The sequence below is a fragment of the Sus scrofa genome, chromosome 4 (assembly GCF_000003025.6).
Source record: "Sus scrofa isolate TJ Tabasco breed Duroc chromosome 4, Sscrofa11.1, whole genome shotgun sequence".
NCBI lineage: Eukaryota > Metazoa > Chordata > Mammalia > Artiodactyla > Suidae > Sus > Sus scrofa.
Genome location: NC_010446.5, coordinates 33,320,163 through 33,332,729, shown reverse-complemented (window position 1 = coordinate 33,332,729; position 12,567 = coordinate 33,320,163). Strand labels below are relative to the sequence as shown.

At 33.1% G+C, this 12,567-nt stretch overlaps 1 protein-coding gene across 1 annotated transcript in view; it reads left to right on the top strand.

The window, feature by feature from the left end:
- The window catches only part of RIMS2 (regulating synaptic membrane exocytosis 2), a 613,799-nt gene that overhangs the window by 280,684 nt on the left and 320,548 nt on the right, over nucleotides 1–12,567 (top strand). The window contains 2 exon segments of the mRNA XM_021090597.1: nucleotides 10,479–11,335; nucleotides 11,338–11,403. Of these exon segments, the coding sequence (XP_020946256.1) occupies nucleotides 10,479–11,335; nucleotides 11,338–11,403 (923 nt within the window).

Here is a 12,567-nt window from a genome sequence, read left to right as displayed (position 1 = left end):
CTGGAGATGGAGATTGAAGTATTAAAAAGGGTGCTCAGGGTAGGCCTCCTTGAGATCATGTTTCATCTTGAGAAAGTGAGATATGAGGGCAGGGTTGAAAATGGTCTCTACTGACTACAAGACTAAAGATATGTTGGAAGTTCCCCTTGTGGTTCAGTGGTAACGAGCCAGCTAGTATCCATGAGGATGAGGGTTCAATCCCTGGCGGCCAGGATTTAGCATTGCCATGAGCTGCGGTGTAGGTTGCAGACATGGCTTGAAACCCATACTGCTGTGACTGTGGTGTAGGCCAGCAACTGCAGCTCAGATTCGACCTCTAGCCTGGGAACTTCCATATGCTGCAGGTGTAGTCCTAAAAAGCAAAAAAAAAAAAAAAAAAAAAAAAAAAGACTAAAGATATCTCTACTGGTATTTGGAGGAATAGCATTCCAGGTAAAGAGAGCTGCCAGAGCAATGGACTTCAAGTGAAAATGTCCAGGGAAGCCAGTTTGGCTGGATCTAAGTGAGCCAGGGGTGAGTAGCTGGGGAGGAGGCCAGAGTAATGGACATTGGATCCTACTGGCCTTGAAAGCAAAATGAGGAGTACTGAAGGGTTTCAAGCATTTTAATGATGTGATCTGATGTACATTATTGCTGCTGTGTTGAGACTGAGCTGAAAGGGGATAGAGTAGAAGCAGGGAGACAGAACCAGTTAGGAAAATTTTCAGTAATTCATATGAGAAATCATGGTGACTTCACCAGGCTTACTAGTGGAGGTGGTAAAAAGTGTTTGGGTTCTGGATATATTCTGAAGGTAGATGCAGCAGAATTTCTTCTGGGTGGATGAGCAGCTGGAAGGAAAGAATTTTCATTAACTGAGATGGAAAATGCTGCTTCACCTTAGAACCACTTGTCCGTACTTTCTGTGTTTTAAAACATCATATGATTCTTTTTCTGAGTCAGGAAATAAACACTTAAGATGAAAATTAATTATACACATGATCGATTTGCAGATAAGCGGCATCTCCTTTTAAAGTTGGTATATATTTCTAGATATGTTTGTTTCATTTTATAGAAAATATTTCTCTTCTCTAACTAGAGTTGCAGGCGATAATCAAAAGTCTCTTGTCTCTTTGGAGCAAATTTAAACAAGAGGAGAGAATAGAATAATTATATGAAACCAGTAATTGAAGTTCAATAAAGGACTGTAATATTAAAAGAATATAAAGTATTCAGTGGAGAATAGACTAAATTTCTAGTGGCTTTCTCTCATGATTATGGAAGGTAGTTGCTAGCTAACCTTATTTCCACCCTCCCTTCTATTTCTTCTGTCTTGCTCATTGTACTTGTATTGATTTGAATGAATTTTGTTGTTGTTGTATGATTGTTTAAGGCTGCCATAGACTTAGAGCACATTAAAGAAGGGAAATAAAATTACTACAGGTTTAAATTACCTTCTAGTACAGAATGATTCCTAGTCTTTGTGTCTTTTTTTGACATGGCAATTTTGGGAGGGGTGGTGGGGAGAGAGGAGCATTATTTGTGCATCATTTTCTGGAGATTTGCATATACAAGGTCTTCATCTTTCAAATGAAAGTTGAAAATGTCATGCATAAAATAAAATTAGGAGTTCCCATCGTGGCGCAGTGGTTAACGAACTCGACTAGGAACCACGAGGTTTCCGGTTTGATCCCTGCCCTTGCTCAGTGGGTTAAGGACCCGGCGTTGCCCTGAGCTGTGGTGTAGGTTGCAGACTCGGCTCGGATCCCACATTGCTGTGGCTCTGGCGTAGGCTGGCGGCTACAGCTCCAATTAGACCCTTAGCCTGGGAACCTCCATATGCCATGGGAAGAGGCCCAAGAAATGGCAAAAAGACAAAAAAAAAAAAATTAATTTAGGCTGATACTGGTTTCATATAATCTTTTTGTTATTTTGTACTTCTGAAGTGGTCAATGGATACTAAAAAAATATTGTCTTGAAAACTTTTCAACACTCAGATTGGGCCTTTATAAATTTGAATGCATGGGAAATACTTAACTAGGGAATAATTGAAAAAAATCATCAAAGTAAAGAGTTTAAAATGGGGGAAATAGTCATAAAAGGACAATATAACTCTCAATGGATTGGGAAGAAGAAATTGGAAACCTGGAAGGATCTGTAGAAAGTAGAGGGAAAGCAGTGATGGTGTTAGAAATGATAAGAATGACAATAAGAGGAGCTAGAAGCAGGGGAAGTGGCAGAGGAGAGGATGGGCAGCAGAGTGTGCCTGATGGTTGGGAAAACACTGCCAAGAGCACTGAGGTGGTAAAAGTGAATGGAAGGAAAATTTAAGAAGACAGTAGCTATCAGCCATAATGTTATTTCTGAAATCATCTGGACTTACCAGCTTGGAAGAATCAGAATATTATGCAAAAAAATTTTTTTTTCTCAGCTTGATATTAACTGTGTGGTCTAAGTGGTTGAATTTTATTATTTCACTGTTGGTTAATATTCTTGTAAAAACAAGTCAACTTGAATTTTTATTGCATTTTTGTTTGAATAATCAAGTCTTTATTAGAATCTTAGAGGGTGAAAAATGACTTTATCTGTCTCTGCCCACACACAATGTTTCCAAGATCTACACTTCATTTTATAGAGAGAATTCTATAGATGAATACTACATAAGTAGTTGAATGGTGCTAAAACATATTCCTAAACCCTCATTTAAACTTGAAATTCAGGAGACCAAAACACAACATACTTTTGCATCTCTCTCTGCTCTTCAAACACTGACCTTTTCTCAGTTCTGTGTTGGGGATCATTTAAATGTAATTCTGAGAAGTATAATATTAACATCTAAGTAATTGGCTTTGGTAGCAAGGAATCCATGGTGTTATCTTTTTTTTTTTTTCCTAATTTTTAGTTTTTTAAATGACTGAATACAGGCATTGAGAGATTAAGTGATAAATTAAGTGAGCAAAGATTGATTTAAACTCGTGTCTAGCCAAACTCTCAGCTCCTGGAACACATTACTTTTTTATTAAATTTTTACAGAAACTGCTACTTCCTGTTTTGTTACACCTTTAGGTCTCTTCTTAGTGAAGATTAAGAAACTTCTTACTGAGTAATTGAAAAGAAATGATAGAATGTTAAACTATCACCGTCTTTTACCATTAGTCTCCATTTTATAGTGAAAGCAGTGCAGTAGATTTATCAATAAGAAACACAGCGAATCCTGTTATTTTAGAAATACTGTAGAACATGGTTTACACATTTCTGAATTTGTCTATTTTAAGTATAGGGCCCAGAAGTGTCTTGGATGTAGGGTGCATTTGGTGTTCAGTATTGTGAGGCACTAATCAGCTAAGTACCATAATCCTCCTTACAGGGTACATTCTTACTTGACCTGAGCTATATACAGCCACATAGTAACAGCGTTAAAGAATAACCTTTTTCTTAACAGGCCTATCACCAGAGGGCTTTATGATTCCATCTGTGAATGAGTTATGTTTTATGTGTAAATTTTTAGTAATTGAGTTTTGAAATAAAATGATTGTAAACCAGCAGAGACATTCAAATCATCTGATTAAGGATGGCTCCTATGATTTTGCTAAAGCTAGAAGGATTAAATGAAAGCACTGCCTGGCACAATGTTAATGTATTTTTGTCAACATGATGCTTCACTCTCGACAGATGTGCATTGATTGAGCGAAAGGTAAAACTATATAAATGTATTGAATACTGTATAATGTAAAAAAGGTTGATTTTTTTTCACATTTTATGATGAATGTAAATTGATTTGTCAGAATTCCTTTTTGTAGGAATAATGTTTTTCAGGATTGTATGCTTCTGTTAAATCCTTGATTTAATGTGTCTTAACAGCCTCAACTTTCAGAATTTGATTGCAGTGTTATGTTTATATGGTTAGCATCATGTAATTGAATTAATGAAGTATCATTTCAATTTATTTAGCAATGTCATGCTTTATTTAGCTTTTAAGAAGCTGGCAGTCTTTTCAGATTATTGATTATTCAGATGTCATTTCTATTCTTTTATTTATAAAATGATAATCATTTAATAATTTCTACTAATAAACATTATAAAGAGATTTTATATAGTCAGTGCTTAATTGTAGTGTCATATATTTGAATTTATAGAAATTAATAATCTTCAAATTATTCACTTTTCTCAATCATATCATTATGATTCTTAAAAATTGCATAGATATGTGTAGTTTAAATGAATATTCAAGCTCAAGTTTCCATGTAACCTTTCAGTGTCCCTGTGAATTCTTTCAAAATGTTTACTGGATTATATTTTCAGAAACTAGATGATTATTTTATAGTGTATATGATCAGTATTGTAAGTAGTATAATAACACAAACTATATAGAATGTTAAAGTTTGTAAATATTAAAATAGAAACTAATGGAAAAAACATCTTGAATTAATATACAGTGTATCAATTGAGCTTACCTTTGGGAATTGTCAAAAGTGGCTCTAATTAGGAAAAAACTTTTTTATTTGGAGTTTTCCTATCAGTCAATATGATTTTTAGACATTTTTAAGAATTTTAGGAAATTTAAAGTTTTTAGGATTTTAGGAGTTTTAAAGAGACTTGGTAGAGTTTCTCACTCAAACAATTGTGCCTAATTAGACTAACCTTTACAATGAAGTGTCAGGTGTGAATATACAGCTAAAATAATGAGATATAGATTGAATAGTTAGTCCAAAACACAAAAAATTATAAGCAATAAGAAAGAAATGCTACTAATTAAAGTAGATGTAGGATATTTCTGTATGTCATTTTCTTTTTTTTTTAATATTTTTTTTCCATAATGGATGATTTACACTGTTCTGTCAATTTCTACTGTACTGTATGTGATTTTCTATAAACTAGTTCCAGTTAAGACTAGTTCAATATAGTGAAAGAAAAAATAATTGCTGCAACCTAAATTTCAATAAAGAGAAGTGAAGTGAATAGATATTAGGTAAATACAAAGTGAATGTAAATATATACTGATATTGTTATATATTAGAGATTGATTGATACATAGGAGTAAAACTTAAGGCACTACATAATAACACAAATACATTTTATTCTAAAAACAGGCATAATTCTGGATTTTGCCTCTTAATTTCTCATGGTCTTTGAAGTATTAGGTAAAATATAAGATCTTAGGTGAATTGCTCCATTTTTTTCTGAATTAAAATTTATGGGTTAAATATCATTAAATACTTTATGATTGTTTAGAGAAATATACAAATTGTCATTATATTCTTTTACCTATTAAGTATTTCCCATCTGATCATAATAAATGCTTATAAAGCCCAGTAGCGAAGATGAGATTAAAGATACAATACTTAACATTTTCATAGATTTTCTTCATTTCCCCCAAAAATATAGTGTCTAAGAAATATAGCAGTTTTATTTAAAGAAGGTGTATATGAAGTAATTAATGATATAATTGGTAAAAATTGTCTTGACAGAATATTTGAATATTTTGGCATAATTGATAGCAGATTTCATCATTGTTTGGTCAGAGTATTCTTAGAATAAAATATTATTACCTTTCTTCTAACATAGCTTTAATACTGTCACGTACTCTACCTGAAAGCATATTTTTAAAAAACCCAATTTCATGTTAAGTAATAGTAACAATAGTCATCCCAATTTCAGAAATCATGGTTACTAAAATCCAGTACGAATCAGTATCTACAGTATGATTCACATGCTTCAGGCAAGTTCCATAATCTCTAGAACAAAGTGATTGCTGGATTTAATACTGAATTCAGTTTTCCTAAGGCATGATTTTTAAAAAGGACTCAAACGGCTTGCTAAGGACGATTAATAATAGACTTTCTTTATAGTAAACATTCTTATTTATCAGTGTAATGGAATATATTTCCTGTGTTATAAAGGCTTACTATATTCACTTTATATTCTACTTAACTTTCAAAATTAGTGTTACTTCTTCAGGGAATGAAGGTGTTCCTTTTTTCTCCCCATCTCTGTCCTAGAATGTTAAATGTATTACTTCTTCGGACTTAGGAGTAATACAGATACTTCTAAGATTATTTAGAGAAGTATACAAATTGTCATTATATTCTTTTACTTATTAAGTGTTTCCCATCTGATCATAAATAAATGCTAAAATACAGATTACAAATAATTAATGAAAGAGATTTATAATTTACAAAGAGATTTGTTCTAAATGTTTAGTTCTAAAGTTTTTGACACTCAAAGCACATTTTTGCCAAAGTAATTTTAAAAACAATAGTATGAAGTCCAACAACAAAAGCCAAATTAACATATAATAGAGCTAAATTATAGTTCTAATAAAAGCAGTTTCTCTGTTTTACTTCAGGTGCTATTTTACTGCTTGGGAGTTGCAGGGGAAGAGAAGAACTAGATTGTTTTTAGCATATCAATGGATTTGAGTGTAGGAGAGAGCAAACCTTGAAAAGTATAGATAATCTAAGGGAGAATTAATCAGTTTTTAAATTCAGCAGATTGAGCACCTACTAAGTACCAGCTCCTTAGATCCAGGTTGCCTGTCCTCTTAAATTTAATGTTTAGGGAGTATTAAAGATATTTCTGGTTAGAAATGGCTAAGATTACCTAGGGAAGAAGTGCAGTAAGGAAGAAGGCCATCATTAAGTTGACCTTCCTTCAAAATATCCATTATTCTGCATTAGTGGTATAGTGGTGAGTATAGCTGCCTTCCAAAATATCCAGTGTTCTCCTGAGCACTCTGAAAATTTTTACCTCACTTTCATGTATGGCTTTAAGTTACTCATTTTAGAAATTAATTTGTATTAACAATCTTATGCATGTAAGTGTTTTTGATAATATTGTAAAACCAGTATTCATTTGTTCTGATTTAGTCTGCTTATTTTTCTTTTGACTTTCAACTGAGATAAAATACAATGAGGCATTTACCAAATATGGTAAATTTTAGTTTACTCAGTTTGGAAGCATGAAATCTTTTGAAAGGAAGGAGCATGTGAAAAAGTCTTAGTAGATGGCTTTTAGATGAGTTCTAGAGATGAACTACCCTAGAAAAAACCCTTTATTTAATAAAACGACAATTAAGAATTCAGTAGAGTTGTATTTTATATAACAACTCTGAAGGGAAAAAAAACAAACAAACAGTAGCAACTTAATGAGAATACCCAAAACATTTCCACCAAAGCTGTATATTTTATATAAATGGGATACATATTGTGTAACTATGTTATTCAGGTCTTAGTTCAAATGCAATTTTTAGAGAGACGTTCCTTGTTGAAGTAGCTTTCCTCAGTCACTTTTTGTAATTTTACCCAGTTTCAGTTTTTTTCCATAAGACTTACCACTATATGAAATTACCTTAATTTGTTTATATGCTTACTGTCTGTCTTCCCTACTAGAAAGAAAGCTTCTTGAGGGCAGAGACCTAATGTGTCATTGCTCTGTTGTATTCCTAACAGCCAGAATCACACCTGGCACATAAATAAATATTGAGTGATTGAATAAATATTAGAAGTAAAAGTTATGTTAGTCTTTTCTGGCTCAAAATTTGAAGTCTAGTGGACATAACAGAACACTAATTAGGTAATTGTGAATAGGGTGAATAGTTTCATGCTGGAAAACACAAAGGCACAAAAGTGAGCTCTAGCTGATGAGCTGATCTTACTGGTCTGCTGTAATGAAGAAAATTTGCTTTCATTTAACAAATATTTTACTTCCTTTTTTATGTTTATAAAATTCATACACATATATAGCTATAAATTTTCTTAGTCTCCATTGAAATGTAGGGAAATTACTATTTATTTAATTAAGCAATCTCCAAATATAATTAAAAAATTCTTTTCTTTGTACTGTATAAATCTGAGAAACTAACTAGTCTTAGTCTTGGAACAGTATCAATATCTTTACATTTTATTGGCTATGACTAACATATTTTTAAAAACAAATATATTTATTAATCCAGGTTGGAAAAATTGTTTATTATTTTAAACATACTGAAGTGTATTTTAATTCCTACCATAAACTCTGCATCTAATGGAGGTTAAATGGTCACTTTGAGAAGGAAATATTTAATTGCTTATTCTTTAGAGTTCCTAGGGAAATTCTCATTTATTGCAGTGTGTGTGTGCGTATGTGTGTGTCTATGTAAGTAGATAAGTAGCTAGTTTATGAGATGTGAGTGTATTGAAAATATGCACCCATCAGTTAATTACATATTGATAAGAGTATCATTATTTTTTGCAATATTTTAAGCCTTCATTTTGGCGTATTAGCTTGATGAAGTTGTGATATCAATATGGTAAGATCACAATCTGTAAGAAATGGAAGAGTGTTTTAGAATCATTCAGCTTCTTATAATCAAGGGTCATCTCTTGATCATTTCTGCATTCATAATTTATATTGTAGTGTGTGGCATTTAGTTCTTACAAACATATTTATTAAAATAATATTTGAGTTGATGTATATAATCTATGTCTCTCGCTTTAAAGCACAGATTAAATGGCTATACAGATTCAAGTAACTGGTTAATAGTAAAACCAGGACTAAAACCCAGATTCCTTAACTCTAGTGCTCTTTTTTATGATACATTGCTACTATACTCGAGTAATTTTTCTTTGTTCATATGTATAAAAGTAAGACCAAAAAGTAGAATGAATTATGCATAACAGACATAAAAATAGGATGTTATTTAGGCTAATACTGTATAATTTATTTTGTGTGCTCTGTTTTGATTATATATTTTAAACTGTAGGAGTCTATCATGTTATGTAAAAACTATAACCTAAAAGATTTGTAATTAAATCCTAAATGTTTTATATGTAACTATAAGAATGTAAATGTAAAAAAAGCACATACACTTGCTAATCTTAAAACATTTAAGGGAATAGATCAGCTTCTTCATTTACTGCAATACTTCCCCTTAAAAGTTCTAGGTTAGAGTCAGCCCTAGCAATACACATTTGTGAGATTTGAAAGGTAGAAGAGTGTTAGAAACCATTATTGTCAAGCAGAGTTATTGGCAAGCACATGGGCAGATGTGAAAGTCTTAGTGGCTGCTGGGTTAAACTCCTCTTAAATTACCACTTGATGCAGTAGGCAGCTGAGATAATTGATGGCAGATTCCCCTAGACTCTTGGAATTCACAGCAGCTTCTAATGACCACTTTGAGAACCCTTGTCTTTGTTCCGTAGGCTAAGAACAGCATTAACTTCTTGGCCTTCATTCCTAGGCAGGTTCAACAGCTGTGTAGTTTTGATTTCCATATCGAAATCCTTGTTCTCTGGAAAACCTAGAGTGACTTTTGTTTTTGTTAATGAACCATAACTGATGCATTCATTGGCAGACTGCATTCCAGATATGGGGAAAGGGATTCAGTGATATTGAAGAGACTTTAGAGGAGAATGATGATGGTGCTAGGCAAGGTTGTTTCATCTGTATCCTTTCTCAGCTCTTCTTTTTGGTCTAAAAAAAATATTGTCTCAGAAATTCTCAACTGAGCTGTCTAATCTTGGTCATTTTCAACTTCAGCTCCCCCACCCCCTCAATTTCATGTGTCCTGGCAAAATCTCTGGAACAGTTATTCAAAACCTTTTTTATCATCTTCAGGATTTCAGGCCCTTTGCTTCTCATGGCTAGTAATTGACATTATCTGAGTTTGTACTGGAAAAGAGGACAATATGAGTATTTTGTTGACAAAGGTGATTACGTGTGAATGCAAGTTCTCTCAGTTTGACTGGTGTTAGAGGGGAAGGTTAATATACACTCTCTTCCTCTAGGCTGTAAGGATATGTTAGGGTCAGATGTGAAGACAGAAAAATGTCATGGAGCTGGTCTTAATTTAATGAAGATGGAATAAAAATAACAGATTTTTCTGACTTTTTGAAATGAATAAATCATTGTTGGTATTTATTTAAATTTCTTATCTCAAGTTAGAGCAGTAAAGAGTTGGAAATATGATGAAAAGATGAAGAGTTAAATGGACCTATCCTAGGAGTGTTGTAGGTAGATGATGAATGGAAAATGATTCTTAAAAGTCAATCCTTAGTTTTCAGTTGAAAGCTTTCAACTTGAGCTGAATCACTTTGGCTTCATCATGTTTTCAAGTTACTATGAAATCAGGGTGTCAAGAATAGAGAGAAAGGAACGTGGAATTTTTCTAAGTTCTGAATAAGAGTTGGGAGGTAGCTTAAGTGTATTGGCTAAAGAAATTAAAAATAAAGGCTGTTTTGCTGCAGCACAATATGATGATTAATTTTAGGGCATAAGTATATTCCATATGGAGTGTGTCAGGCATTTAAGAACCATATTAAAAAGGAGCTTTTAAATTTCCTATTTGAGCTGAATATAATCAATATTAGTAAAGCTTTTGTTATGACGTGACTTTAAAATAAATTTTTAAAAAAGAAGCAAAAAAACTATTTGAATTTATCCATCAACCTGCCAGTGAATCAGTAAAATGTGAAATGCTTAAGTGCTGCTCTTTTCAACATTCTTTTTATTTGAATACTTAGGAAAAGAAGTCCATCAGTGTCCAGAGATCAGAATAGAAGATACGACCAAAGGGAAGAAAGAGAGGAATATTCACAGTATGCTACTTCAGACAGCGTGATGCCTAGATCTCCATCAGATTATGCTGATAGGAGGTCGCAACGTGAACCTCAGTTTTATGAAGAGTCTGATCATATAAATTATAGGGACTCCAACAGGAGAAGTCATAGGCATTCCAAAGAATATATTGTAGATGATGAGGATGTGGAGAGCAGAGATGAATATGAGAGACAAAGGAGAGAGGAGGAATACCAAGCGCGTTATCGAAGTGATCCGAATTTGGCTCGTTACCCAGTAAAGCCACAGCCCTATGAAGAACAAATGCGTATTCATGCTGAAGTGTCACGAGCCAGGCATGAGAGAAGGCACAGTGATGTTTCCTTGGCAAATGCTGAACTGGAAGACTCCAGGATATCTATGCTAAGGATGGAACGACCATCGAGGCAAAGATCTGTATCTGAACGTAGAGCTGCCATGGAAAATCAGCGATCTTACTCAATGGAAAGAACTCGAGAGGCTCAGGGACCAAGCTCTTATCCACAAAGGACCACAAACCATAGTCCTCCTACCCCCCGGAGGAGTCCAATACCCGTCGATAGACCAGACATGAGACGTACTGACTCACTAAGGAAACAACACCACTTAGATCCTAGTTCTGCTGTAAGGAAAACAAAACGGGAAAAAATGGAAACAATGTTAAGGAATGATTCTCTCAGTTCTGACCAGTCAGAGTCAGTGAGACCTCCACCACCAAAGCCTCATAAGTCAAAGAAAGGAGGTAAAATGCGCCAGGTTTCATTGAGCAGTTCAGAGGAGGAACTGGCTCTACACCTGAATACACAAGTTGTGATGATGTTGAGATTGAAAGTGAGAGTGTAAGTGAAAAAGGTAAGCGCTGTATTGTAATCACACATTTCCCTGTAATTGACTCGATAAGGCTTTTCTTTTTAGGTTGTATTTCTGAGTAGACATTTAATGGTTAGGCACACTACGTTTATTTTAAAGTTTTTTAATGGTGCTTGTTATGTGAAGAAAATTTCAAGTTATAAAAAGTGACTATCTGTAATTCTCATAGAAGAAAAGTCTATTGATTTTTTTTTTAAATTGTCTTTTTGCTTTGTTTCTGAAAATGTTCTTGCATCACTTGGTGGCATGTTTAAAAATAACTATTTAGCTGTAGTTGTAAAAATAACATTTTTTTGTACTTTCCTTTAAAAGGAACAATATGTTTACTATAGAACATCTGAAAAATTTCTCAGTGTTAAGAATGACGTATAAGTTGTCCACAATCTTTTCCCCCAAATATAACAATTACTAACATTTTGTTCTATTTTCTTCCCTTTTTCTGATGCATGTATATTTTACATATTTACGAAATTGGTATCATACTATATAATTTTGTATCCTTATTTTTTTCAGTTGATACTTGTCATTAGCTTTTTTCTCCAAGCTTTATATGTTTTTCAGAAATGTTTTAAATGGCTGCACTAATGTTCTATCATAAGAATGTACCACAAACTATTCATTTATTTCAGATCATTGCAGTTGCTTTCAATTGTTAGTATAAATAATATTATAATGGCTATCTTTTTGTATATATTTTTTGCCTATGTATCTGAGTGCTTCACAGATATATATTCATGCTTTGATTCTTTTAAACTTTTAATTCGGATTATGAATCTGCTCTCCAGAAAGGTTAAAACACTCCATTTTTCTAAGAGATGTGCTTGAGTTTTCAGTCTTGGTGCACCAAATTTTTGCTGGTTGAATAGTTGACAAAAATGCTATCTCTTTGGTCATTTGAATTTAAATTTGATTGTGAAGATAAATATTTTGCATGTTTGTTGGTGTTTAATATATTCTTCTATGAATTTTCTGTGCATTTTTAAAATTTCTTCTGCCCATGGTCCTATTGGATATTAATTAGTTTTGCTCTTATTAATTTATAAAGTACTTTTGTATGGTTAGAATTTTACCCATTTAACTGGCATCTGTTCCAAATCTGTGTTTCCCATTATGATGTTTAGCTACTAATTTCCTTTGGTCATTTGG